Source organism: Alexandromys fortis, unplaced genomic scaffold (genome assembly GCF_014885135.2).
Source record: "Alexandromys fortis isolate MF-2015 unplaced genomic scaffold, M_Fortis_MF-2015_v1.1 scaffold_52, whole genome shotgun sequence".
In the NCBI taxonomy this organism is placed as follows: domain Eukaryota; kingdom Metazoa; phylum Chordata; class Mammalia; order Rodentia; family Cricetidae; genus Alexandromys; species Alexandromys fortis.
The window spans coordinates 10,396,048-10,423,449 of record NW_026067929.1 but is presented as its reverse complement, the minus strand read 5'-3'; the positions used below and the strand labels follow the sequence as shown (position 1 = coordinate 10,423,449).

At 40.7% G+C, this 27,402-nt stretch overlaps 1 protein-coding gene across 1 annotated transcript in view; it reads right to left on the bottom strand.

The window, feature by feature from the left end:
* Nucleotides 1–335: 335 nt before the first annotated feature.
* St8sia6 (ST8 alpha-N-acetyl-neuraminide alpha-2,8-sialyltransferase 6) overlaps nucleotides 336–27,402 on the bottom strand; it is a 146,103-nt gene continuing 119,036 nt past the window's right edge. The window contains exons 5-8 of the mRNA XM_050144720.1: nucleotides 11,232–11,376; nucleotides 6,856–6,968; nucleotides 4,069–4,161; nucleotides 336–2,784 (exon numbers count right to left, since the gene is read on the bottom strand). Coding sequence (XP_050000677.1) covers nucleotides 2,316–2,784; nucleotides 4,069–4,161; nucleotides 6,856–6,968; nucleotides 11,232–11,376 — 820 coding nt within the window. The 3' untranslated portion in view covers nucleotides 336–2,315. The remainder of the gene's footprint in view (nucleotides 2,785–4,068; nucleotides 4,162–6,855; nucleotides 6,969–11,231; nucleotides 11,377–27,402) is intronic.

The window sequence follows — 27,402 nt, the reverse complement described above, 5'->3', positions numbered from 1 at the left end:
CAACTCTGTGCTTTTCTATACAGACGTTTCAAGGATTTTTTTCTACTGAATTGATGATCATTAGCCTCAGGTTATCTTGAGACCTTCTGAAATCCATGTATGTAACACTAAAAGGTTTTTTTTTTTTAATGTTTAAAATCTCCTGAGTTAAAATAGCATCTTATATGGGAAAACACTAAGTAAGTTCAAAACTTCCTAACCAGACATAATTTTTTGCTAGAACATTTTGCAATTATCTCTACACTGTTTATTTAATGACTTAATTCAATACAGCCTACTTTTGTTCATCAATCATGTATTCCCAATATTATCAAAAAGACTTTGTTTCTGCCAGACACAAAATATTTTGAGAAATATTTTTATTAATTATAAAAATGGTAGTTTTATGATCCACTTTAAAAAATATTTCTTTGCTAATAGCATGATTGAAACATGACCAATGTTTCTAGGAGATACTTAAAGCTAATTAAATCCATTAGCAGCAGCATAAAAGAGTCTCTATTCACCAGAAGAATAATGACAAATAAGTTTGATTATGTGTAACTTAAAAGCCTTTGATCTTTTGAAAATATTTATATATGAACTTTCCATAAATTTAAGAGCTAATAAGTTTAATTTGCTATAAAAGAACAAAAGAAATAACATCACAAATGTCAAATACAAGGTTATATCAGAATGAAGAGTTCACAGCACAGTATTCTCCCTAAAACCCATCTGATATGCGATAAGATGGCTCAGGTAAGAATTAAAAATAAAATTTATGGTTATCTTGGAATGTGGACCTCATCTTCTATACTTCTGTCTTAGATTTCTTGGGAATATCCATGGATAAGCAGGAATGCGTGCACATGAATATTTATCGTCAAATAACTTAATAAATGTGTTATGATTTACAGTAAGGGCATCACTGGGACATCAGCAAAGGGGTGAATGTGAAGTGCTCATATTTAATGTTTACTCAAATTTTACTAAGGATGGACGCTTCCGGGTATAATTTCTCATGAAAACCTTCATCTCTCCTTGGAGAAATACGTGAAAGGTTTCCATGCTAAGTCTTCTTCCTGAAGTGCCTGGATCCGAATTACTCCCTCTTCACCAGTGTGTGCAAAAGTCACCACCTCCACACCCTGTCTTCTCCCCCAACATGAAGCGTTAGGGCAGCTTTCCGTTCTACCTTCTAGCACCCCTGTTTTGATGATCAGAATCAAGGGACTGGCTTTCTCTTCCTGTTACCTTCCTTCTACCTAGAATCCTCTGAATTTGCCAAGAATCGACTGCTTTCTAGTTCTCTAATTCGGGAACCACCTTTTCTCTGAACTAGTTTCAATGAAGTTGATTCTACTAGAAAAGATCTAACTGTTCCTGTCTACGATCCTTCCAGCACCATGTTTGTAACTGTCCTGATGAGGATTGTGATGTCTTATCAATCAGTGGTGTGCACTTGTTTTTCTGCCAATGGCAATGTCTTCATACCCTCCCACAGAGCCTGGTCCCAGGGCCTGACATCCAATAGATGTTCAATATTTTTAAAAATTGGATGAGTTAACTCCACAGACAAGATAAAAGGTGAGAAGCGGTGAGTATTTAACTACCTATGTCATTGAGTGAATTTTCTCAGTTGGGGAGGGGGGGGGAGAAAAGCAGAACCTTGAAGAAGTAATTTAGTATAAAATGATATAGGTAAAGAAAATTTAGACAAAAGAGGCAAGGAAAGGCCCCAAAATCCAACCATCAGCTCAATGCAGCTAACGTCATAAGTGAACTGAGTCAAAAGCAGGAACAGGGCCAAGTAAAAAAGAATTTTCTTCCCGAATAATTAACACTTTCTTATTTAATGATCTATTTTTGTAGGTACTCTTTAGGAAAGAGAAGATAATGGGAAGATATTATTAATACAGGAAGGGCTGTGAGTAAGAAATTGATGAATCCTTGTGATTCTGCCATTCTCTTCGAAAGGGATCTTTGGCTCAGTTTCATTACCACTCCAGAAGAACTGGAAATGGCTATTACAAATAGGAACTAGGAAACATTCAGTGAGGCCCTGCCTCAAATCAAATCCTATGCCAAGAGGCTTTAAAACATTCTCCCAAGAATTTTCTTGTCTGAGTCTGATATCATGAGCTCGATTTCAGAGAAATTTGGAGGTTGGACTGAGTGGCTGGTGGAGGCTGCGAAGTTAGTGGGGAGTTTTGGTCTGGCCATCTTGGGGAACGCTTTCGCAATGCTCCACTCTCTGCGCCTCCCTCCTTTAGTGTTTGCCGACATCATGACTCACCTATCACATCTTCTTGAAATTATTCTCATATTAAGAAACTTTAAGCCACGTCACATTTGCCTAACTGTAGTTTGAGGATCCCTCTCATATGGAGCTGGAGCATCTGATTAAATTCTTTGGGCATTTGGTGGAAACCACGCTTAGGTAACTTGTTGTCATAGTAGTGGTGACTGATAGGTGCCTTTTCTATATTTTTCGAGAAAGGCCAGAATCCGTAGAGCGTCACATTTTTACACAGTTCCACGGCGACACTCGCGATCATCAAGCCCGTGGACAAGCGGTACGCCGTCACCCCTCTAGTTCTCCAGAAAAGAGCAAGACGCCTCAGGTAACTGGGATGGAAGAAGAGAACTTTTTGCTTAACTTTGGAATCGTGGAGGGTTTGGTAGACTTTAAAGGAGATGCCTGTGTTGAACCTGTAGGAAAAGGCAGGCAGGAGAAGGAACGTGTCCCCATAGTTGGAAATGTCTTCCAGAAACTTTGTGTTCTTCCCCTTCAAGCTCTTGTATCTGTCAAATTAAAAAAAAAAAACAACAATCATCATCATCATCATCAACAACAACAATAATAATCAAAGTAATAATTTTAGTTATATGATGTCAAATACATATCTGATCAAAAATGCTACTATTTATATCCATTATATTAAAAAGTCAAACCACTGACTTTGAAACATCGATCAAGTAATATGTCAATATCAATACCTGGTTTTCATTCCTCTTTCTTGATCTACAGAGACTTATTAGCAGAAAGACATTTCTTCTATTAGTTTATATTACAACCCATTATCTACTGTTGCATTTGCTTTTCAATACCTTTAAACTTACTTCTAACCAAACATTATAGCCTATATATATTTAAAAGTCAAATTTTTCACCTATTTTACACATTTAATCACCAAATAGTTTTGTTCAGAGAGCCTATGCCCTCTATATGCTGTTATAATTTTCTTGCTGATTTAGGCTGTCACCCTCTTCTGTGTCACCTGATACCCGAGAAAGAACTCTTTCAAGTAAAATATTTCCAAGATTAGTTTTTGGAAGGCAGATACAGTGTTTTCTTTTCACTTAGAGACTCTAGAACAATTTGAGAGATCTCATCTATTACTAATGATCAGCAGTCTATCTCTTTGCTTCTGTTTTTTTTTTTTTTTTTTTTTTTTTTTCCCCACAGTGTTTCTCTCTGTAGCCCTGGCTGTCCTGGAACTCACAGAGATCCACCTGCCTCTGCAGTGCAGGCATTAAAGGTGTGTGCTAAGAGTCTCTTTCTGACAGGAAAAAAAATGCAACAAAGTATATGTGGAATTTTTATGAAGGAATCAACATTCTGCAACAGTTACATTACAGAAGCCATGGAAAGTATTCTGTATAACAAACTACTGAAAGTGAAAGCCAATGGGGCTTGTCAGGCTGTGTTAGAACTTCCTCTCAAACTCCTAAACAATTTTGTCAAAAAAAAAAAAACCCCACAAATACACACACACACACACACACACACACAATCAAGGAGAAACTGTATATAGCATGAAGACTCTGAAAAAAAATGGAAGAAACCACGCTCCCTATTTTTTAAGTTGAAGAGATAAATTCCCCTTTGATTAGAAACATGTAGCTCACGACACTAGAAGTACAACTGAGTCGTTCTTCTGACAAAGCCCAGCCTGGATGAGAGTTCAGCCTTGCAGATGGCTTCTTTTGTGTTTTCCCAAGAACCTGGCTCAGCTGTGGGGCATGCCAGCCTCAGCAGCAGCGGGAGAAATGTGTGACGTGGTCAGACAGCTTGCAGGCACTCACCTCAGCGTTATGATGCTGGGGTTGACAGTCACAAGATTCGTCTTGTTTCCAACATCTTTACTAGCATTCCCTGTGACTGGGGGGAGGTTGCACCTGGAATAAAGAAGAAAAAAAAATCTCAAAATGTGATCTATAAAAAGCAGATGTGGACACACACACACACACACACACATCTGACAGCTGTTGCAATTGCCTGGGAAACCAGTGAGAATTTCATATCTACCTGATTGCTGCTTGAAAATAACAAGAAGTACTGGACTCTCAGATGATGTTTCAACACTGTACAAAATGTCACGTGATTTTAACGTTTTCATTGACATTTGTAAGTATCAAAGCCAGAAGCGACAATTCATTCCTTGCCATGCTTCTGAAGAATTTTCAAGGCTTTTTATTGATGTTGTGACTTAGATCAACTATATTGATTGATGTTGATTATATTCTCACAATGGGATGGTCACTACAGACTTAAAGAACCCAAGGCACTGAAAATACAGTGATAGAGTCTCCCAGAAGCAAAACCTACATAGGAGCACTAGTATCTTCTGATATCTATATGGATAACTTCGTCACCAAGTTAGGTTATTAATAAAGGAAATTTGCAGCAATTTTTATCCAGCTGTCTTAAACTGAGTGCTAATTATTTTATTGGAAAACAATGAAGGATACTGATTTTGATATATTCCAATGACAGGAAAAAGGGAATTTTTAAAAAAACATTTATTTATTTATTATGTATACAATATTCTGTCTGTGTGTGTGCTTGAAGGCCAGAAGGGGGCACCAGACTTCATTACAGATGGTTGTGAGCCACCATGTGGTTGCTGGGAATTGAACTCAGGACCTTTGGAAGAGCAGGCAATGCTCTTAACCACTGAACCATCTCTCCAGCCCCAAGGGAATATATTTTAAATTTCACTTAGAACATCTGTTTAAAGGGGAGCATGGGAAGGAAGTACTGAGTGCCCACAAAAGCACTGTATACAGCTCTGCTCCATGCCCTACAAAACACAGTAATAAATGAAATATGTACTTCTCACTTTGCTATAAAATATACATCAAAAATATGTATTCATTATAGATAGGAGGCTACAGAAGGACCTTAACAGTGGCTCCCTGCAACAAGTCACAGACAGACAGGCATTCTTTTGAAGAATCCAGAGTGGTCTTGCTGTTGTTTGAGACAGGGTTTTACTTTGTAGCCCAAGTTGATTGGAGTGCCCTCTGCAGCCCAGGGTGGCCTTGAGTTTTCAAGACACTTGTTGCCTCAGTCTCCCAACTGTGGAGATTACAGGCATGAGACCCCATGCCAGGCTTAAAAGTACTTTCTAATGTAACAAGAGACTTTATGGAAAATGTCAGGATGCACACACGTGTGTATATGTGTATCATATGTGTGTAACATTTATATAAAATACGTACACAGATGTAGCAGGATATTTATAGCCTACTATATAATGTAGTTATGGCCATGCTTGTTCCATGTTTGTATCCCAGTGTTTCAAATGAAAACGAATGGGCAACTTCTATTTGTAACCAACAAGCATAGGCAAAGTAAGTACAGGCTTAAAAACTAAATACATTTTAATGACACCAGCCATATGTAGCCCTAGGTTTTATTTCAGTTTGAATGGCCAACGTCAGAAGAAAGAGTGTGTTCAGAAAGTCCTAGCATCAGCTAAAGTAGAACCTGGAAATCTGGGCCTTGTCCTAAAGTTATCATCAATCAAATAACTGCCGAGAGTCTTTCCTAGACTTTAAGGCTAAGCTGTTCTTTCTATGGCTGCTATAAAGTCAAATTAATGTTTTTGCATAATACCCACCACAGATGTTTGGGGAATTTGAAGTCTATAAAAAGCCTAGTACATGAACCATTATTTAATCTTCGTTGTGATTCCCCCACCACATACAAACACTGAGAATGTGAACAATGGCTGACCCATTCCAGTATGGGCCATGTCAAAGTAAAACAGGAAAAGTGTGAAAACTGTTCCATCATGAATTCAATGAGTGTTCAGTAATTTCTGGACCATCAGATCAGCCGCTGTGTATTTACCACCAATATAAATCACCAACACGAGCTGAGCGTGGGGGAGGAGCTGTTTGTGAACCTCCTTTGTGGTTGTCATTAATATGTAGAGCAAGTATCATCAATCCGTGGGGACCAAAGGGCCTTGATGTACAAAATCGATGCTCCCAGAAGGTAAAGAAGCAGACACCTGCTGCTCCCTCTTTTAAGTCACATTACAGCTAGACAAGTCAGTGATCACTAACATGAAGCACACACAGAAATCAACTTTGTATCTGTTCTTATAACTACCTTGTATCCAGACAAAACTGCGTGACCAGGCCAGCACTGAGCAGATGCGTAGTGTGAGCTAACTCTCAAGCTGGAAAGCAGCGCTGTGTGTGATGACACAAAGTCTAGGTCAGCATCTTTCCTAGTGCGACTGAAGAACAAATGCCCCTGCACTGGTTTGTCAGAACAGAGAAATCCCTCCTGGGAGACTCTCCAAGGGAACCGTGGTACCCACCCGCAGGCTGAAGCCTCTAAACAGCCGCCCTGCAGCCCCAAACCTTTCACTGTGATTCCATCCAGTTTCTTCTTGCATATCCTCGTGCTGCTGACGTGGACAAACTGAGGAACTCGTGAGTCCTGTGACCTCCAGTAAAGCCTACCTGGGTAACTTGTAGATACTAGCAATGCAATCAAAAGGCAAAGGCAAAACTTGACACATAGGTTGTTTCTATTACCCTTGGTGTCCAAGAAACCATCTTGATAAGACTCACCTAAAAACGAAGTCAGCTTTATTAATTTCCGCTCCACAGAGAGACTTGTTCAGAATTCCCCCATTGCCAACCACGGCACACTGGTTATAAGGGTAGTTCACAAAAGGCTGGGACTAGCAGGAGAGAGCAGAAACCAATCATCACACAATTGCTTGAAAATTAGGACCAAGGCTACAATGTGGCTAAGTTGACACCATCTAATTCCCAGCACCCCCAAGAAAAAAAAGAAACCACATTATCATCAGCTGGATCCTAGCTGTGTGCTTAGAAGAAGAAAAAGGGGTAAGAAAAAACAAAACAAAACAATCAGACACGGACTTTGGGGAGGGTTAAAAAAAAGTAGCACAGGGGCTAGAGAAGATTCCTCCAGTAGGAGCATTTGCTGTGAAACGGAGAACTGAATCCAAATCCATAGCTCCTCATCAAATCCAGAGACATGTCTGTAGTAGAGCCTGGGTAGGACGAGGCAGGTGCATCCTGGGAGCTCCAGTTTGTGGGCCAGCCAGTCTAACTGAAACCATGGGCTCTGGGTTCCACAAAAGCCTGTCTCAAAACAGCAGGTGTACAGCGATTGGGGAAGGCACCCAACATTTGGTGCTGGTTTCTTTGTGTATGAGTGCCCTTGCATATGTGTGCACATATACCATACATAAACACATGCAATGTCTAATTAATTAAATAAATAAATGCATAGCATTATGATCAACTTATTATAATTAAAAAATATCATGTAAGTTTGTATCATTTCTCTTGGGAGAAATAAACACTACATAAAATGTAATAAAATATAAGACAAAAATAATATTCTTATAATATAAGCTACAATATAAATTTTTAGTTAATACAGAGTTTCTCCATATAACAGCCCTGGATGTCCTGGAACTCAGTCTGTAGACCAGGCTGGCCTCAAACTCATGGTGATCTGCCTGCCTCTGCCTCCCAAGTGCTGGGATTAAAGGCGTGTGCCATTACCACCTGGCTTAATATATACAGTGTTTCTGTTGAAGCTATTTTTATCAAGTAACCCAGGCTGGGTTCAATATCACTATGTAACTGAGAGTGGCCTAGGATGCCTGATATATCTTCCCCTACCTTCCATGGACATATCATACTACATAGAGAAATTAAAGAAAAATGGGAAAACCATGTATTGTGTCTTTCCACCAAACATGAGCAGTTCAGAGTTAAAAAGAGAGAAAACAAAGAAGTTGGAAAAGAGCATTAAATCTGTAACTTTAATGTGTAGAATTAAAGATAATTTATCAATACTTTCTTTGGTTCACTAATCCTTAGACATGTAGTCTCAGTGAAGTCATTAGACTTATGGTGGCCAACCTATGGATGGCCATCAGTGTGCTTTGGGGACTCTCTAGTCTGACATTTTCTTTTATCCCTTCCAAGACTCATCCATACTGTTTACCCTAAAGGGCTGCCCACTTCCCCCACATCCTCCTCGTATAAAATAAAACCTTGCCATTTGACATACATGTTTCTCTTGCGGATATATTCCCTTCACATAAAAGAATGTCCTAAGCCCTGCACACACACCAAAGTGATGAGATCTGTTTGTCCCTTTCACTGGAGACACAATGTCCCTCTCACAGACAGAGAACATGTGTCTTCATTTTTCATTCCCCCTCATCTCTCACCCCAGAGCTAGATTAATGCAGTGCTCATAGTGTGCTTTCCATAAGCACTTGCTGGTCCAGTGCTTCCCCCCTAGTGCAATCCCATTTGTGTGTTAGAGCTGGCTCATTTGACATCGCAAGAGATGACTGGGCAACACTCAGCAACTTTGCGAGCTGGCAGTTAAACCACCAGCAACAGAAAATTGGCCGTGATGTTAGTATCTAAACCAAAGAGTATGGGAGAGGCTACAGAACCAAGGCACCCCCTCCTCCCCAGAGCAAAGTCACTGGCTCCTCTGGCAAGATCCTAGGAGTTCTGAGCTCCTCAAAGTGCTCCAAGACCCTTGAGTCACGATCACTGCCACCTCCTCACGACACTGCCTCTGAGAAATACCCAACAGGCCCACAGTTTTCTGTAAGCTTGTCTTTACATTTTAATTGCCACACTGTTATTTATTGTAAGAGAGGCATTGTTCCACACGTATAACTTACTAGCATATTTAGTTCACACAGCCACTGTGAGCATTTTAAATGTAGACGAACCAGCTGAAGCAACAGCTCTGGACAGGCAGAACTGGGCTTGTGACACAGGTAGGCTGGTCCAAGCCCCTGCCCAGTCCAGTTTCTTTCTAGCCAGTGAGTGGATTAGCATGTTCATGATGCAGTTCATCCCTGTCTATCCAGAAGGCCATTGTCGTGCCTGGCTTTTAATGAATGCTTCCCGGATAGAGAAAGCTATTTCTCATTTTTGAAATCCAAGCCCAGGATGGCTCCACAGTAAATTCTGAGTTTTATAGACAGGATGGAATGCACTACTGCAAATACGCTCTTTATGGGAACAATTGAAAAGATTACTAAGGGAAACACATGTCAAATTAAGCCCTCAAAATAACGACTGTTTTCACTGCTTTCTTGGTCAATTGGGAAGAAACAGTCATAGGTTTGGTGAACCGGTGTTCAGTGGGAGCTGAGATAAAGTACAAACTTCAATGTTCCCCCAAACAAACCAGCATTTAGAGGCAGTACTTCACTTTTTCTTTTTGATGGAAAAGTTTTATGGCAAGCTGCTCCATGCCTGGTGGTCCTAGGAGGTGTGGGCACAGAGGAGCAGGGGACACAATGTGGACCATGGGAAGGAGGCCTGGGAGGAAGTCGGCTCCATCCTGATCCCTAGCCATGGAAGGGGAAAGAGGAAGCAACACATGGTGACAATGTTTTACCCATGTCACCCAGCAGAATTTCCTGTTTGCCAACTGAAACCAAACAAATAATCAGGGTAGTTGGAAATGAGTGCAGTTGTTAATAAACAGAATTATCAACTTTCATCATCTTTCAAGCTATGTTAAAGACAGCATCTCTGAGCTGGGCAGCAGAAAGCAAGGTCAACACCAGCAAGATGTGCCTGGATGGAGAGATGCCACTTACTCGGCTATCCTAGGCCTCCCATGGGCATAGCCACACTTAGTTACTAGCATTGATTTCATTTACTGGTGGTTTCAATGTATCCCACAAATGTTTCATGAGGGTCTTGTTTGCTTTGGATGTTTTTGTCTGTAATTGGAGTTAGGGGATGAAACTCAGAACCTTGTACCTACAAGTGCAAGAATTGCATGTATAAACTACCAAATGCAACAAAGATTTTTTTCTTAAACTTTCTTGAGGTAGACTTATTTACAACAAACTGCATTCTTTGGTTGTTTATAAACACCAAATTTATCTTTATTTTTAAAAATCTTCTCTCCATGAAAAACTTTTCTGTCCTTTTCATCTAGAAAATTTGCAGCATTTTTATCACTTTCAAGTTATTTCTCACTTATTCTCAACTAATTACTCTTTCTCTGAATTGTAACGCAAAAATATTGAGTTAACTTACATAAGCCACACAAAACTAGTTTTGAGAAGTCAAACATCTAACAAAGGAAAATGAATTATGAAACCCTATCTACAGATAGCAAGCTGCACAGATCCCATCTGATCATATCAGTTTGGTCTAATTGCTTTTAAACATCATAAGGAAGACATCTGTGAATTCATGATTATAAGGAATGAAGTGTTTTTCAGGACAAAATCTCCCTCAATTTTGTACTTGTAGTACATGAAAATTACATTTTCTCATTGTGCCAAGCAGCAGAGGACATATCATTTACACGTGCTTATTTACAGACATGTAGAGAGTGTACATTTATGCTTGGAAACATTCTAGGAGCCTGGGATACAGCAGCGGACACAGCAGACAATATACTTTGTCTTGTGGATGTTACATGAATTGTCCATGAATTCTTATATAGTGACGTCACTAAAGTAAGTCACATAAGTCTTTTGTACGAGGATGGGCTTAGTCATCCAAAATGACAACCGAAAGAGTCTGATCCTAGGCAAAATGTGGTGGTCACCTCCCCAGCCCCAATCAATAGAACCCTGAAATGCTGTGTCTCAGCTTATACACTGAGGAGTCTGGGGGGGATGGATGGCTCAAAGAATTTTTCATTTATGTAATAAACTCTCTTTTTAGGGAGCCACGCTGCGTTCTGAATTGCTTCCATAGGGACTGGGGATGTATCTCAGAGGTACAGCCCTTGCCAAGCATGAGCAAGGCCCTGGGTTTAGTCTCGAGGCGGCAAAACATAAAAATAAAAGAACTGGACTCTGGCAGGTCTACCACTACACACGTCCCATTTGTCATAAGATAGCATGCTAGCTTTAAAATTCCTCATTCATTAGTTACAACCTCAAACCAGCCTTACTCACCACTGGGAACATTTGGAAAATGTTCTCTCGGATGGGGATTTGCCCCTTGCTTTCCACCTCATAGCTCATGTTGGTCCCCATTGGAGTGTTATTCTGGGAAACCACGAAGGTCTGAACTGCGTCACAACAGGAAGCCAGCTTTGCCCTACAGTGGATGAGAATAAAGGAATAAGCCGAGGAATATGACGAAGACACCAAACACGGACATGACAATGGATACAGCGCAAGGGAATCTGGGCTGTTGTGTTTCAGCAGGAAGACAGGCCAGGCACTGAGGTGACATCACTCCTCTGCAGCCCCGGGTGGGACGATGGTGACCTGTGGGGTGTATGTACGCCCTCGGGTGGAAGCCAGCTTCACAGAGGCAACAGTTCTGAACACAACAGTTGCAGAGATAAAAAAACTTCCTTGCAATTAGATTGCCAAGAAAAACAGAGAAGTGAAAGAATCCATCCTTGAAGTCCCTTAGCCATTGCTATGCTCTGTGAGGTTTCAGTCGCCCATGGGAAACTCTGCTCCAAGATAATTTCAAGAGGGTGAGCCATTCCACAAAACTTTAGTAAGAACATTGTTATTTGTTGCATTTTTAAATTTTTTTTACATTTTACTTTTATGCATATGATTGTTTTATTTGCACGTATTTCTGAGCACCACCTGCATGCAGTACTTGCGGAGGCCAGGAGAGGGCATCAGGTCCCTTGGAACTAAAGTTACAGATGGCTGTGAGTAGCCATGCGGGTGCTGAAAATCAAACCTGGGTCCTCTGGTAGAGCATAGGGCCATCTCTCTAGCACCAAGTTCTTTGTTGGCTTGTTTCCTTAACCTTTATTTTTCTCTTGTACTTTGCATCCCTCTATTCCTCCCAGGCCCTTTCTCTCTCCCCCAGATCAACTCATCCTCTGTTTCCCTTTAAAAGAAAAAGATCAGGTCTCCCAGGGATATCAACGGAACATAGCCTCGTAAGATACAATAAGACTGGGCACAAACCCTCATATCATAGCTGAATCCCAATCCCATATGCAGCAAAAGAGTCAGAGACATCCCCATCCACATTGTTGGGAGTCCCACAAGAGCACCAAGCTATGCAACCATCAGGCATATGCAGAGGACATAGCTCAGACTCATACAGGTTCTGTGTTCTTGCTGCAGTCTCTGTGAGCCCCTACGAGCCCTGCTTAGTGGATTCTGTAGGCTGTGTTATCCTGGTGTCCTCAACCCCTCCGACTCCTGCAATCCTCCCTCTCCACTTCTGCAGGGTTCTCCTGACTCCACCTAATGTTCAGCTGTGGGTCTCTGCATCTGCTCCTCCAGGTGCTGGATGGTGCCTTAATGATGACAATGGTTTAGCCCAAGTTTTAACTGTATTTTTATCATGAATTACTGTGGTTAATCTCTTACTGTGTCTAACTTATAAATTAAACATATATGTGCACTACAATCTATATACATATATGTAATATACATAAACAATGTGTCTATACATATATACTATGCATATTCAATAAATACTATGTATATATGCCATATATTTCATGTGTGTGCATACGTAATGTACACATATTATATATAATACTATGCCATATATTCTTTATATACATATCTATTATATATGCACTATATACACACATAACATACACATATATTATTCACATATATATAATAATATGTGTAAGGCCCAGCATTACCTGGAGTTTCAGACAGTCATAGCTGGGTGGGATCGAAAATGGATCTCTCAAGGATAATAAAGAAAAATATTATACCATTGTTTTGTAATAGGCCTGCCTGAGCTCCTCCTCCGAGCCCACCTCTGTCCCCTTGGAACTTGACCTTGTAGTGAGGACTCAGGGTCCTCTTAGTTCTTTCCCAGAGTCCCTTTCAGCCCTTCCTTTTATGCCATCTCCATTCCTTTGTGACTTTCCCACCAACCTGCAGAATCATTCTCTAACAAGGTTTCACAACAGTCACCCTTGGCTGGGACCGAGAACAGAATACCCACCCATCAAGGTGAAACCTGATATCTACATCAAGATGTACCACAATCACCACAACTCCGGATGCCTAGATCCCAGTGCGAAAATACATAAATGAACAATCAACATGCCTCCCCAGATACACACTAGTTAAGTGTGGTGGCTGTGGGTAGAGAGTGGCTCTGCGTGTTGGCAGGGAGTCACAAAGGGATGAAGATGGTTAGGAAGAATGGCTGAAAAAGGCTGCAGGGAGAGTCTGGGGGACCATGAAGTCTATTGTAATGGACCCTGAGAAAAGCAACTCAGCTGAAGCATGAGACAGGTACTTCAAAATGGCAATTCTGAGTATGTTCAAGGACTTTAGAGAGGATGTGTATCAATACCTTAATGCAGACTGAGAAAACAGTTGGATGAGATAATGGAAACAATAAATAAATAAAATTATTCATTTTTATTGCAATAAATGCAATAAATAAAAGTAGAATTTATCAATTGTTGTGTAATAATTATAAAAATATAAAAACTAGTTTGAGTAGCATTGCAGTCACCTACCTAATAACATATAACCTTTTATTTGAGAGCAATCGATAAGTACAATGATTTTTGAGAATTATGAATTTGGGTGGTCATTCCAAAAGAAATTCCAGAAAAAATATCAATTACTATTCAATACATTTAGAAGTCCTGGTTATTATAACACAGGCCAATGTTAAAATTTCATAACTTACATGTTGTTATGTAATGCTTTAGGGACGTTGATGTCAAAGCATTTCTTAATAATTATTCCAGGATTATTAATAAATCTTAAAGCCAGGAGAAACTTCTATTAATACAACAAAGGTATCTTTTTGCTGAGGTCTGTTTTCTCTGTCCATTTTCATAGGAACTCTTAGAGTAACTGAACATGGAAACCAAGCACCTGATTAACCTTTCAGCCTTGCGAGAATCTGCAGAATTTCCCCTTCCTTTTGTGTTTTCTGAATAGTAACCATTTTTTATTACTTTCATCATCGTATCATTCTTGAAACTTGTCTTTTTTCCATATTACTTATGAAATATGCATACAATTGGGACCACATACATTGTCTGTAAGTGGGACCTGGCTGTAAGAGTCATTATAACAGGTCTTTTCCAAGTCCACGTTTATTGTCGGGACGCACTTTTAGACACGTTCCTACTGAGTTTTGTGCATTTGAATTGACATGATGCTCTGATGTGTTGTGCTCATTTAAAAGTTCCCCCTCCTGAATTTCAGGAATTCTCATTGAATGGAAAGTGCAGGTAAAGTCATCCGTACTCAAGGTCAAGGCCTCCTACAGCACTCATCAGGCAACTTCCTTCATAACAATGCTGTACTCTTCTTAGTTGATTTCTGCTAACTGCTTATTGTTTTCCGTCCCTTAGGATCTAACATTTCTAAAAGAAAGTTCATGAAGATAACCAAAGCAAACAAAACAAAACAATGAAAACAAAGGAAATAAAAATACTAAGTAGTTTTTAATTATAAACTTAATTTGATAACAATTCCTTTGCCACTCTGCAAACTCAAAACTTCATTTGTGCTTATCACTTTAAATGTCTCCTTAATCCAGCATACTAAGAAAGGGCAATATAATAAATTCGCATTTACTTTTGAAAAGTAATTTATTAAAGATATTCAGTGCTTACAAGACTACTACAAAACAAAAAAAATGCTAACCAGGGTTTCCAATTAGTGTTTTTTTTTATATCAATAGGTATTTCTGGAATTATACTATTTAAGTGGATTGTAATAACATTTTTAAATTTACAGGAAAGTTGGAAGTTGAAAAATGAGCACTTGCGTAACCACCAGCTGGATTCTACAATCAACTCTTTACTAAATATGCACTGTTGCATATCTGTAAGTCATATACACTGTTGTTTATCTGTCTGTCCATAGTGACTGTTGTTGTTTTCATCTGTCTAAACTGAAGGTCTCATTATGACTCAGCTTTCAACACCTCTGTCCCCAGTGGTGTGGTGGTTTGAATAGGTATGGCCACCCACTGACTCACGTGCTTGAATGCTTGTCCCATCGGGTGGCACTATTAGGAGGTGTGGCCCTGTTGGAGTGGGTATGGCCTTGCTGGAAGAAGTGTGTCACTGCAGAGATAGGCTTGGAGTCTCCTATGCTCAAGCTACACCCACCTTAGCACACAGACACACCCCCTGATGCCTGTGGATCAAGATGTGGAACGCTCAGCTCCTTCTCCTTCCGTATCTGCCTGCATGCTACCATGATGACAATGAACTTAACCTCTGAACTTTAAGCCAGCCCCAATTGAATGTTTTCCTTTATAAAAGTTGCCATGGTCATTGTGTCTCTTCACAGCAACAAAACTCTAAGACAAGCAGCAACCACTTTTGTGGTTATTTTTCACTTTAGACTGGTTTTGCTATTACAGAATTCTGCTTCACATGTGGACCACATTTGTTTGGCCATTGACCTTACATTCTTTAGGAAATCACAATAAAAATGATCATCATTAGCTGCATGGTGCATGGAAGCCGGGTAGTCCATTCATATAATCCAAGTACTCAGGAGGCTGCGGGCAGGAGGATGGAGAGTTCAAGGCCAGCCTGGGTTGCACAGTGAAACCTTGTTTCAAACCAAACCAAACAAACAAAAAGGACCAATATGAACATCTAATGATGAAAACTGCCCTCCTGGGAAACACCAACACATCAGAGTAACATTTCCATGCCTGCCTTTAGGCTGACAGGACTTGCAGACATCTTGTGGTGTACAAGAGAGTGATAATTGAACATGCTTTGTTTTACCCCAGCTTGTCCATGCAGAAAAAAAGCATCCAGAGGTAACAAAAAACTAAGCTGCTTCTAATTACCAAGGAAACCAGAAAACAAACAACACAAAACAACAATAAAGAAACTGCTATTCCTTTCCTATCCCCCTAAAACCAGTACGTCCTGATGGGGTGATCTGAAGCCAACCATGTGCCACAGTGATAGGCTTACTGTTTCTTCCCTTCTTGTGAAAAGCAAGGACACATTAAGAACTAGAGAATGTGGCTAATGTTAATTAAAACCTCACTTCTGGGCTCCTTACTATTTGCCATGAGAGGTTTCACAGCCTTCTACAGTAAGTGTTGAGATTCATGAGCCACACACCTGTAAAGCCCTGTGTACTTTCCTGAGAACTGGCAGACACACATTATTCCACTCAGTTCCCACAGCTGAAAGGGTGGTAGACATGATTATTAAACCCATTTTAGACCTAAAAACGGGGTTCAATTGTTGTGGAATATTTGTGTACACTGTGAAGATGTGTCTTTGTCAAGGCACTTTCTGATTGGTTTAAGAGAGAACCGAATGGCCAAAAGCTAGGGAGGAAGAGGTTAGGAAGACTTTGGGGGAGAGAAAGGACTCTGGGGAGAAAAGGTGGAGACGCCAGAGACTCGGAACAAGTCGGACATATAGTACAGAGGGAACTGAGTCATGCAGCAGAGTATAGATTAATAGAAGCAGGTTCGTTTGAGTTATAAGAGCTAGTTGAGAAAAAGCCCAAGCTAAGGCCAAACTTTCTCAATTAATTATAAGTCTCCATGTCATTATTTGGGTGCTGGCAATTTAAAGTGAGTCCAACAAGAAAGCAAGCTGCAGCTGGTATGTAAGTGGGCCGAGCAGTCTGGTTTAGCCCTGTAATCTCAGCACTATGGCAGAAGGTTAGACAAGTCCAAGGCAAGCCTGACTATGTTGTGGATTTGAGGCCAGCATGGGCTACACAGTAAAATCTTAGAGAGAAGTGAAGAAAGGAGGGAGAGAAGTAAGGGAGACCAAGAAATGCCGACTGTACGCAGCTGAAGCTGTCTGGTGATATTCTTTCCAGTCTATGAGAATACATAAAAATTAGGGAGAAATGCTGCTTCTTACGCCTCTGGATTAAGCCTCTTCTGTGGGAACACATTTCAAAATATTTCTCCGAGGAAACAGGTACTCACAATTTCAGGCAGGCAGCATCTCATATTGCTGTGTGCTTATCCAGGCATGCCTTACAGGCCATTGTACAGCTTAGGCATATTAAATGCCCCAAGCTGTTTGCATATAGCTGCAACCCTTGAGCTCTTGTTTCCCATGGAGAAGGTACAGAGGCCTGGACTGGATCAGCACCGTCAGGTGACCCTGTCACTGTGCCCTAAACTCTTGCTGGGTGCCACCTACAGCCACTTCTTCCATACAAAATTTAAAGAGGAGAGCATGCTCACCCTCCCCTCCTGTCCCCTCTCCTCGGAGCATGTCAGTTTCCTGAAGTCAGGAAAGGTCATGAGTTTCTCAGCAACACTTAGCTTCCAAAGAGCAAGCTGGTCCTGGAGAACCCAGCTGAGGATGTTTAGCTTTGACCTCTAAAGATGGAATCTCAAAATGTGCAAATGTATCTTTGCTTCTCAGACGGCCTCATACACACTTTTGAGAAAAGAATGTGTGTCTCTGATGTGGTTGACATGTCTTTTCCTTTCCATTGTAAGTGCTGCTCCCTTCCTTTTATTATTTTATTTTATTTGCTTTATTTTATTATTTTGTTTGTATGGAATCTCAAGCAAAATTCTCCTTTGATTCTAAGAGGAATACTGCTCGAGTTCTCCATGAAATGTTAATCACTCCTTAGGGCAGACAGTGGGCAGGACAGTACAGGACAGTCTACAGACTAATGACCTTCCAGCCTGGGCCCAGGGCTCCTATGCTTTCCTTCTGTTTACTACTCTGTGAGATTCCCTAATGAGGTGTGGGCCACTCAGGGTGAGAGAAAGGCTCAAGCTCCATCTACATCTTAAAAAGGAGCTACATTCCCAGGGTTCGCTCCTTCTCTATATTTCTAATGAGAATCTTAGGAAAGGAGGTTTAAAACATAAAGATCAGCACAAATGCAGAGGATTTATTGTTTACCATCCTAACCCCTGCCAACTAATAACCCAATTTCGTTTTGCCCTCAGCTAAGGCAAGCAATCAGTCCTCCATCTGATTCTCTCCTATGTATTCTCTTTGCTTTCTTATTTTAAAAAACTAACTTTTTCTAATCTATGAATGTCTCTCTGTACACCTGCTCATTGAGCCTGCAGAGGCTAGAAGGGCACTGATCTGCTAGAGTTGCAGTTACAGAAGGTTGTGAGCTGCTGTGTGGAAACTGGGAACCACACTTGGGTCCTCTGCAAGAGCAGCAAGACCTCTCAACTGCTGAGTGGTCTGCCCAGCCAATCTTTTCATTTCTTTAAATTTACAATGAGCAGAAATGTATCTGAAGCTCCTTTCTTGTTGCTTCCCCACCTTGCCACAGACAGCACACGATTCATTGACTGACCAACAATAACCCACCATTAGCCCAGCAAATGTTTAGTGCGGTCTCACCTTTTGCTAAATGCTTTGTGCCAAATTTAAGTCCAGCAGAGATCCTACAGACTGCACACAGTGAATACAGTTTTGCAGAGGGGGTCAATTCAAGCTCCCCAAGTGAAGGAAGTCACAAATCATATTCATTGGGTCTTGCACGTTCAGCAGTCTTCCTTCCATTCATTCGTGCCTATTTAGTATCTATCAAATCTTTAGAACTGGGAGAGGTTGTCTACACATTGTTGAATAAAACATCACTGCCTTTACAGTGTTCAGGGACTATTAAAGAGAGTTACAAGGAGGAGTTAATAATAAGGTATTAAATGACAAAGCTGAGATTAAAACCCCAAACTCAAATCCATATTCTACAACCCACTGCCTACCTAATGCTCCCCACAAAGAAACTATAGAAAATTTACATGCGTACACTTCTGTAGTCTAAAGTGCTGTGACTCAAGAGATTGTTCTAGAGTCTTTAAGTTCATGTTTGGAAGCACCTCCTAAAAATAAAGTGACCCACATAAATCCAAAGGGCTTTCTTCACACATACATACATCATGCAGGAAATTTCTGCTGAGCTTCTTACACACAGGCCTCATGGCTCAGGACTGGGGGGACTCTGTGTCTGCAGGTGGACCTGCGTGTACAGGGTGAGGGATGTGGTGCAGGGAAGGTGGGAGAAAGGAAGAATTCAGTTCTAGGGGGACGGATGCTAAGTCATCTCTGAGGTCTCTTTGGGGGTGCTGGAGACTGGCAGGTATTTTAGATGTCTTGCTGTAAATCGGCATTATAGATCATTATCAAACTTGAATGTGGTCTGAAGCTGCATAATTAAAGGAACACTGGCTAGGAGGCTAGACACCTTCTACTGGGATGAGCCACGGTTGCTGCGTAGGGTCTGTAGGGAAGCTTGTCTTTGGAAAGCACATTAGCAAAGACCTGTCTGGAGAGAGCACATTGAAAACCGATACAAGTGAATTAGCCATATCCACCCTGGAGACACAGTAGCTGTCTTTGAATATTTGGAAGGCTGTAACATGAGGGAAGGATATGTGAACCCATGAAACTTCAAGGTACAGAATGAGGAGTGTGAGACCCAAGTGCATGCATGAATCCCCCAAAATGTGAATATTGAAACTACAGCCCTAGAGATGATGGTATTAGGAGAAAGAGTCTTTGGAAGCTGACCATGCATACATGAGGTCATGAAAATGGAGCTGTAAGGATATGAAGTTGGTCCCATGTGCTCCCCAGAGAAGGGACCTAATCTGATCTCAGTAAAGCTATGCTGCTGCCGTCCTGATTTTGGACTGCCTGCTTCTGGAACTATGAGAGATACGAGCTGTTTAAACCCTCAGCTTGCGATATTCTGTTACAGCTGCTGGGGCTGACTAAACAAGGGTCAGTGCCTGGCAGCAACCCAGCACACATTTTACTGGGCAGCCAGCAGGCAATCTTCGGAGGCCAAGGTCATGGGAATTAGAACTTACAAATTATTAAAGATGAACATGGATAAAACATGACCTGCCTTCTGGGAGCTTGCTTACCTAGGGGGAGCTGTAATTAGTATGTTGGTATTGTCTGACATAATATGGATTGAAATGAGATGGCCTGATGGGAGGAGCACATGGTTAGAGCCCCACTACTAACCCGGGGCGCAGGGAAAGAACTTACAAAGACACTGAGACTGTCCAGTAGATGAGAGCCTCAATACGTGTTTGGGGAACTAATAGCCTGAGCTTGGGAATGATATTACGTTTTTATCAGAGGACAGAAAGCAGCAGGAGACAGAGAAAGGAAGTGACTGGCAGGCTGCTGCAAGAAAACCTTCTAATCAAACATTTAGATGATTTCATTTTTAGTTCTTCTTTTTAGGAACCTCTGTACTGATTTCCACAACAGGGACGGGTTTACATTCCCACCAGCAGGGGAGTAATCAAGCTAAGCCGCCCCTGGAAATATATCCAAAGGAGTCTAAGTCAGCACGCTACAGAGATAATAGCTCATCTGGGTTGATTGCAGCACCATGAGCAACAGCCAGTTGGAACCAACCTAGGTGTCCATCAGCCGGTGAATGGATACCGAAAATGTGGTGTACAACCACAGTGGAGTGTGATTCATAAATAAGAAAGAAAGTAGGCCATTTTCAGGAACAGGTATAACACTATATGTTGTTGTAGTGAGATTAGCCAGATCCAGAAAAAAAAATGATTTTTTTTCTTTCATGTGTGGAACCTTCACTGTGGGGGGAGGATATACATATGCCATGGAAATAAATGGGGGTGGAGGAGAAAGGAGACTAACAGGGGCGAGGACAAGAAGATTAATGGGGACTGAAAACCAGAGCACATGACAGACTCAAACAAAAGTATCCGTATGAAGCCCGTCACTTTGCACACACACTTATATCTGTGGAAACCACACAAACATGATACAAAGATACACATGTGAGCAAAACACTCATACACATACTCTTTTTAAGAAGTTTTCAAACCTTAGCTTGACACCAGGCAAGTGGTTAAGGGTACAAAGAGGAGAGGAGACAGGTTTGAGGTATATTTATTAAGTTCAGAAAACAAAGATAAAAGATAAAAACTGCTACTTGGACAAGGCAAGTGCTGAGTGGCAAGTATTCTCAACTTCCCTGATGCTGTGATCCTTTAATACAGTTCCTCATGTTGTGGTGACTCCCAACTAAAAAATTATTTTCATTGCTACTCCATAGCTGTACTTTTGCTACTATTATGAATTGCAAAGTAAAGATCTGATATTCAGGATCTCTGATACGAAACCCCCAAAGGCGTCACGACCCACAGGTTGAGAACCACTGTTCTAGACTCTCTCTAAAGGCAGGTGGAATCCATTTATTTCACAAACACTCATCAAGAGTATCTCCCATTCATGGACTACTCTGGGACAGTGAACATGACAAGCCCATCCCTGTCTCCATCCTGTGCCTGTCACAGTACAATTTGAATGAAGAGGAAAATGGAGACGGCCCAGCCAGAGCAGAGCAATGGAGGTGATGAATGGTTTATTAACTATGGTCAGCAGGAAAGGTCAGCCACATGAGCAATCTTTTTTCCTCCAAAGGGTCACAGAACCACAGGGAAGAAAATCAATAGATGCTTGTGTAAGCAAAGAACAATCTGAATCTCCTCCCCAGGGAGCCATAGAGAATACTGTATTCATAAACTTAATAAATTTTTGAAAAGGTAATAGAAAACACTTTAATGAAAGCAGGAGGTTTTTATTTGGGTTGTTAAATGCCCAGCTCTGTTAAGGGCAGAAGGTGGGTAGAGCAAATTAAAAGTGTAGAGAAATCAAGATGGGACAAAGACACCGATGGGCACAGCACAAGACAGGGAGGGAAAAGGAAGAGCCATGGAAAGGGAGAGAGAAGCAAAGTACCAGGAAAAGCAGAGGATAAAAGTTAGGACATGAAGACAAGAGAGACAGGCCATATATGAAAGAGAGAGATGCAGACATGCACAGAACCACAGCTCTATGCAGGCAAAAGGACAGAAAAAGACACACCAGACACCCAGACAAGAACAGACTGAGGAGGAGCATAAGCCCCAGGCTCCAGTACACAGATGGGTAATACTAGGAAATACAAACAGAATTCCTCCAAGCATTTATAGCATGAACTCATTTAATCCTCAAAACAGCCCCAGAAAGGAAAAGCAGTGGTTCTGATGACCTCATTCTCCCCAGGAGTTTCAGGTACAGAAGCCCAGTTAGAGAGGAAGTGACTAACCTGAGTTCACATGGCTAACCTGACTAGGATTTGAACCCAGGTAGCCTAGTTCATGTCATCACATCCTTCCCTCCTTCTCAGTTCTGTCTTACAAATGTACAAATAAATAAAACCATATCCGAAACAAGAGAGAGAGAGAGAGAGAGAGAGAGAGAGAGAGAGAGATCACAGATGGTTCACCTGGTCACTGGCATAAGACATGGATTGACTTTGATTTCATGGGGAAAATAGATCTTGAGAAATTTTGGAAACTGTGATTAATAATAAATATTTTTTAAAATATTTATCAGATTTAAGATTTAAGTGAATGGCTCGGGGTTGAATGAATCAAAACCAAAACAACATGGTGAATTAAAAATGTATGTTGATAAAGACAAGATCAGGAAGGGTTGGTTGTAAGCAGATAGATTTGAAACAAATTAAGAGTAAGAAACTGATAACATTTGGTGATTGCATAGAAATAGGGAATGATGGCCAGGGTCCAACAATAATGGCTGAGCTTCCAACTGAGAGCCCTATGGCCTCCAGGGAAGATCCAGACAAAGAGAGTAGGGTAGTCTCCCACCCACAACACAGCTGCTGACTTAGTATGGTTTCAATTCTTACTGAGACTTGTAAATAGAAACAGGGCACCTAGCGCCAGCAGAAAGGACAGTGAGTCTATGGAAGAGAAGAGTCGTACAGTCTTTGAAAACATGAAAGGGATTCAGCCGCCCGACTGGCTTCAGATGCCTTTTGTAAGAAGCAAAAAGACAAGGCTGGATGGAACTCTCTAGAATGTTCCTAGTGCTGCAGTAGCTTGATCGTGTCCGGCTTTTGCCAGACTGCTAAAGTCAACTGTGAACTGCATAAATGAGGAAAGGCTAGTCTAAAAATACAGAACCAACTAAGGTGACTCTTAAGATGTACTTTGGTTTTCAAATGGAACACATCCAGGTTGCTACCACTGTTGCAGGGTGAAGTGGATGTAAAGAAGTCATTTGTGAACTGCAGGTCTTCACCTCTCCTCCAAATGCAATCTCCCAGTCTCACTCCAGCTCTGTAGTAGATCCCTACTGCAGCCTCTCTGCCGCCCCCATCTCTAGAAGACCACATAGATCTCCTCCAACCTTCTCTCCCACATTCGTCCTCTTATTCCAGCTCCCCTATCAAGCCCTTTCCTGGGAACACAGTAGCGACATAGACCAGTAAAGCAGAGAGTCCCACAAAGTAGGTGGGCTAGCTTCAGATCTTCACTCTCCTTCCTTCCCTCCAAATCCAGTCCCCCAGTCTCATCCCCAGATCTATAGCAGACTACCTACCGTGACCTCTCTTCACTCTCTGCCCCATTCCCAAGGGATTAAGTAGATCCTGGTGGGGGAAACCCTGCTTTCCTCTCTCCTATAGACCCTTTCATTCCCCTAGCCTATCCCCATCATCTCTCAATACCTAAAGACCCACTGTACCCAGAATCCCCAGTAGCCACACCAAGCAGGATCTCAGAAGCATTCCCTATCAGTCAATATACAACCACCAAATTCTCCTAGAATCAGAGAGGGCAACAGAAACCAAAGAATAAAATTGTAAATGAACATGGTGCTTTTGTTTCCTGGCTGCCCAGATCCAAATAATCACAAAGAAACTATATTAATTACAACACCGTTTAACCAATGGCTCAGGCATATTCCTAACTAGCACTTACATCTTAAATTAACCTATTTCTATTAATTTATGTATCTACACAAGGCTGTAGCCTACTGGTAAGGTTCCGGCATCTTTCTCCTTCAGCAGCTACATTGTATCTGCCTGACTCCACCTTCTTTCTCCCTGCATCGAGTTTAGTTTTCCTACCTAGCTTTGTTCTTCTCTGCCATAGGCTAAAGTAGCTTCTTTATTAATCAATGGTCACAAAACATATTCATAGCATACAGAGGGAAATCCCAGATCACAAAATACCCACCCAACAAAGACAAAACCAGATACCAGCACCTAGAATTATAACCACTCCAAATATCAATGCCTGTGTAAAAATAAAATGAATAAGAGTCATGACAATATGTCTTCACTAAAGCCCAGCAACACTACTATAGTAGGCTCTGAGAAATGCAACAGAGCTGAAGCAAAAGGCAAGGACTTTAAAATAGCTTTTATAAATATGATAGAGGTCCTTAAAGAAGAAATAAATAAATCTCTTAAAGAAATATATCTAGAATGAAATGAACAAAACAGTTCAATACCTGAAAGTGGAAATACAATCAATAAAGAAAACCCAACTGAGGGAAATCTGGAAATAAAAAATTTAGCAACTTGCACAGGAATCTCAGAGACAAGCCCTACCATCAGAATATAAAAGATGGCAGAGAGAATCTCAGGCATGGAAGAGACAATAGAAGAAATTGATACCTTGGTCAAAGAAAATAATAAATCTAAAAAACTGCAGATATAAAAAAAATCTAGAAAATCTGGGACACTACGAATAATAAGAATGGAGGGAGGATAAGAAATCCAGGCCTAAGGCACAGAAAAAGTTTTCAAAAAAATCACAGAAAAACTTTCTCAACCTAGAGAAGAAAGTGCCTATCAAGGGACAAAAACCACACAGAACACCAAAAAGACTGGATCAGAAAAGAAATATTCCTCAATCAGAACAGAAAATTCCCTCTGTAGATAATAATAAAAATACTAAACATACAGAAGAAATAAAAAAATATTAAAGTTGCAAGAGAAAAATACCAAGAAACATATGAAGGCAGACTTATTAAAATAACATTTGACTTCTCAATGGAGACTTTTCTAAAAGCCAGAGTCTTAGGGTTTCTGATGCCATGAAGAGAAACCACGACCACAGCAACTCTTATAAAAGGAAACATTTAATTGGGTGGCTTACACTTTCAAAGGTTTAGTTCATTATCATATGGTCCTGGGGAAAGAGCTGAGAGTTCTATATTCTGACAAACAGGGAACAGGAAGTGGTCTGTGAAACTGGGCATAGCTTGAGCATAGGAGATCTCAAAGCCTGCGCCCACCCACAGTGATATACTTCCCTCAACAGGGCCACACCTGCTCCAACCTCCTAATAGTGCCACTCCCTATGATCTTATGGGGCCAATTACATTCAAACTAAGACAGGCCTAGACATATTATCTACAGATTATAAGAGATCACAGATGACAGCCCAACAATATACTATACCCAAAAATCTTTCAATCATAATAGATGGGGAAAGAACAACATTCAATGATAAAACCAAATTTAAGCAGATATATACACATCCAGCTCTACAGAAGGTGATAGAAAAAAAAAAAAACCTCCAACCAAAAGAGATTAGCTACATTCAAGAAAACACAGGGAATAAATAATCCCACACCAGCAAAGTCAAAAGAAGGGAAACAGGTGCACACATACATACACCACCACCACCACCAATAATGACAACAATATCACCATTATAAAAACACCAACACCACTACAAATAACAACAACAAAATAAAAAGAACCAGCAATCATTGATCATTGTCATCTCCCAATATCAATGGCCCCAATAAAAAGACACAGACTAACAGAATCGGTGTGAAAGAAGGTTCCATTCTTCTTCTGTAACCGAGAATCACTTAGTATCAAGGGTAGACATCACTACAGGGTAAGAAAAGGGACCTAAGAAGCAAGCTGGTATAGTCACCTTAATATCTGACCAAATTGACTCCAAACAAAACTAGTTAGAAGAAATAGCAAGGATAGTACATACTCATCAAATAAAAAATTCACCAAGAGGACATCTAAGCCTCAAATATAAGAACACCCAAGTTCATGAAAGAATCAATCACTACTACATTTTAAATCACATATCGACTCTCACACTAATAGTGAAGACTTCAGTATCCTACTATAACCAATAGCCAATAGATAAGTCATCCAGACAAAACTAAAGAGAGAAATGCTAACTAGCTGACATTATAAACCAAATGGACTTAACAGATATTCACAGAACATTTCCCTCAAACACGGAAGAGTACACCTTCTTCTCAGTACCTTATGTCACTTTCTCCAAAATTGATCTCTTACTCAGACATAAAGCAAGTCTCATCAGATATGAGAAAATTGAAATAACTGCCTTGTATCCTATCAGACCACCATGGATTAAAGCTGGACATCAAAACAACAAAAAGAACAGAAAGCTTACAAACTCCTAGAAACTGAACAGAGAAAAAGTGGGTCAAGAGAGAAATTACGAAAGAAATGAGAGACTTTTTAGAATTGAATGAAAATAGATATACAGACACAATAAAGGCAGCTAGCTCTAAAAGGCAAGTTCTTAGCACTAAGTGCTTACATAGAAAACACAGCTGGGCTATCACACATATGAACTGTCAGTGGCTGAGGATTCACGAGGCCTCAGATTAGATTGTAAAGCTGAAAAAAGTGGATACATTTTCCCAACGCTAACCAAGGAGCTATCCCAGTTAATAACCACTTATCAGTGAAACCTGAGGCCTCAGGCCAGACCAATGACTCTTTACAATGAACACTTGCAAGTAAAGATACATGGACAAGAGGGTTTACTGCGTGACTCACTGGGTCACGCCACAGCTCCCATGACGAGAATTTTTTCCTTTCTTTTCTCTTAAATTTTATTTCGTTAGGGGGAGGGCTTCAAGAGCAGAGAGGGTGGATAAGAAGGGATGGGGAAATGAATGGGATAGAGATGTACCATGTGAAAGACACAAAGAATAAGTGAAAAGAAAGTTAAAAAATAATCAAGATATCTAGGTGCTAAAAAAATAAAAAGACAGGTAATTAATTGAATCACCAAAATTCACCTTTGGGTGCAATTGTTATGCACGCTCTGGGATCCACTTTAAAGGTACTCCAACTTTGAATAAAATTATTCTATCAAAATAAAAAAATTAGTTTTCTCCACAGGAGTCTTCCTGGGAGCACAAACTACTCTCAGGGGTAGACTGCATGCTCAGCAGTAGATCGCCAACAAAAACAAACTCAAGGACATCCTTGCAGGTCCCTTGTCTCATAATGTCCTCTCAACACTTTATTTTTTAGTTTAATTTTTACTTTTATTTTACCTATTTTTTTTTAACTACAC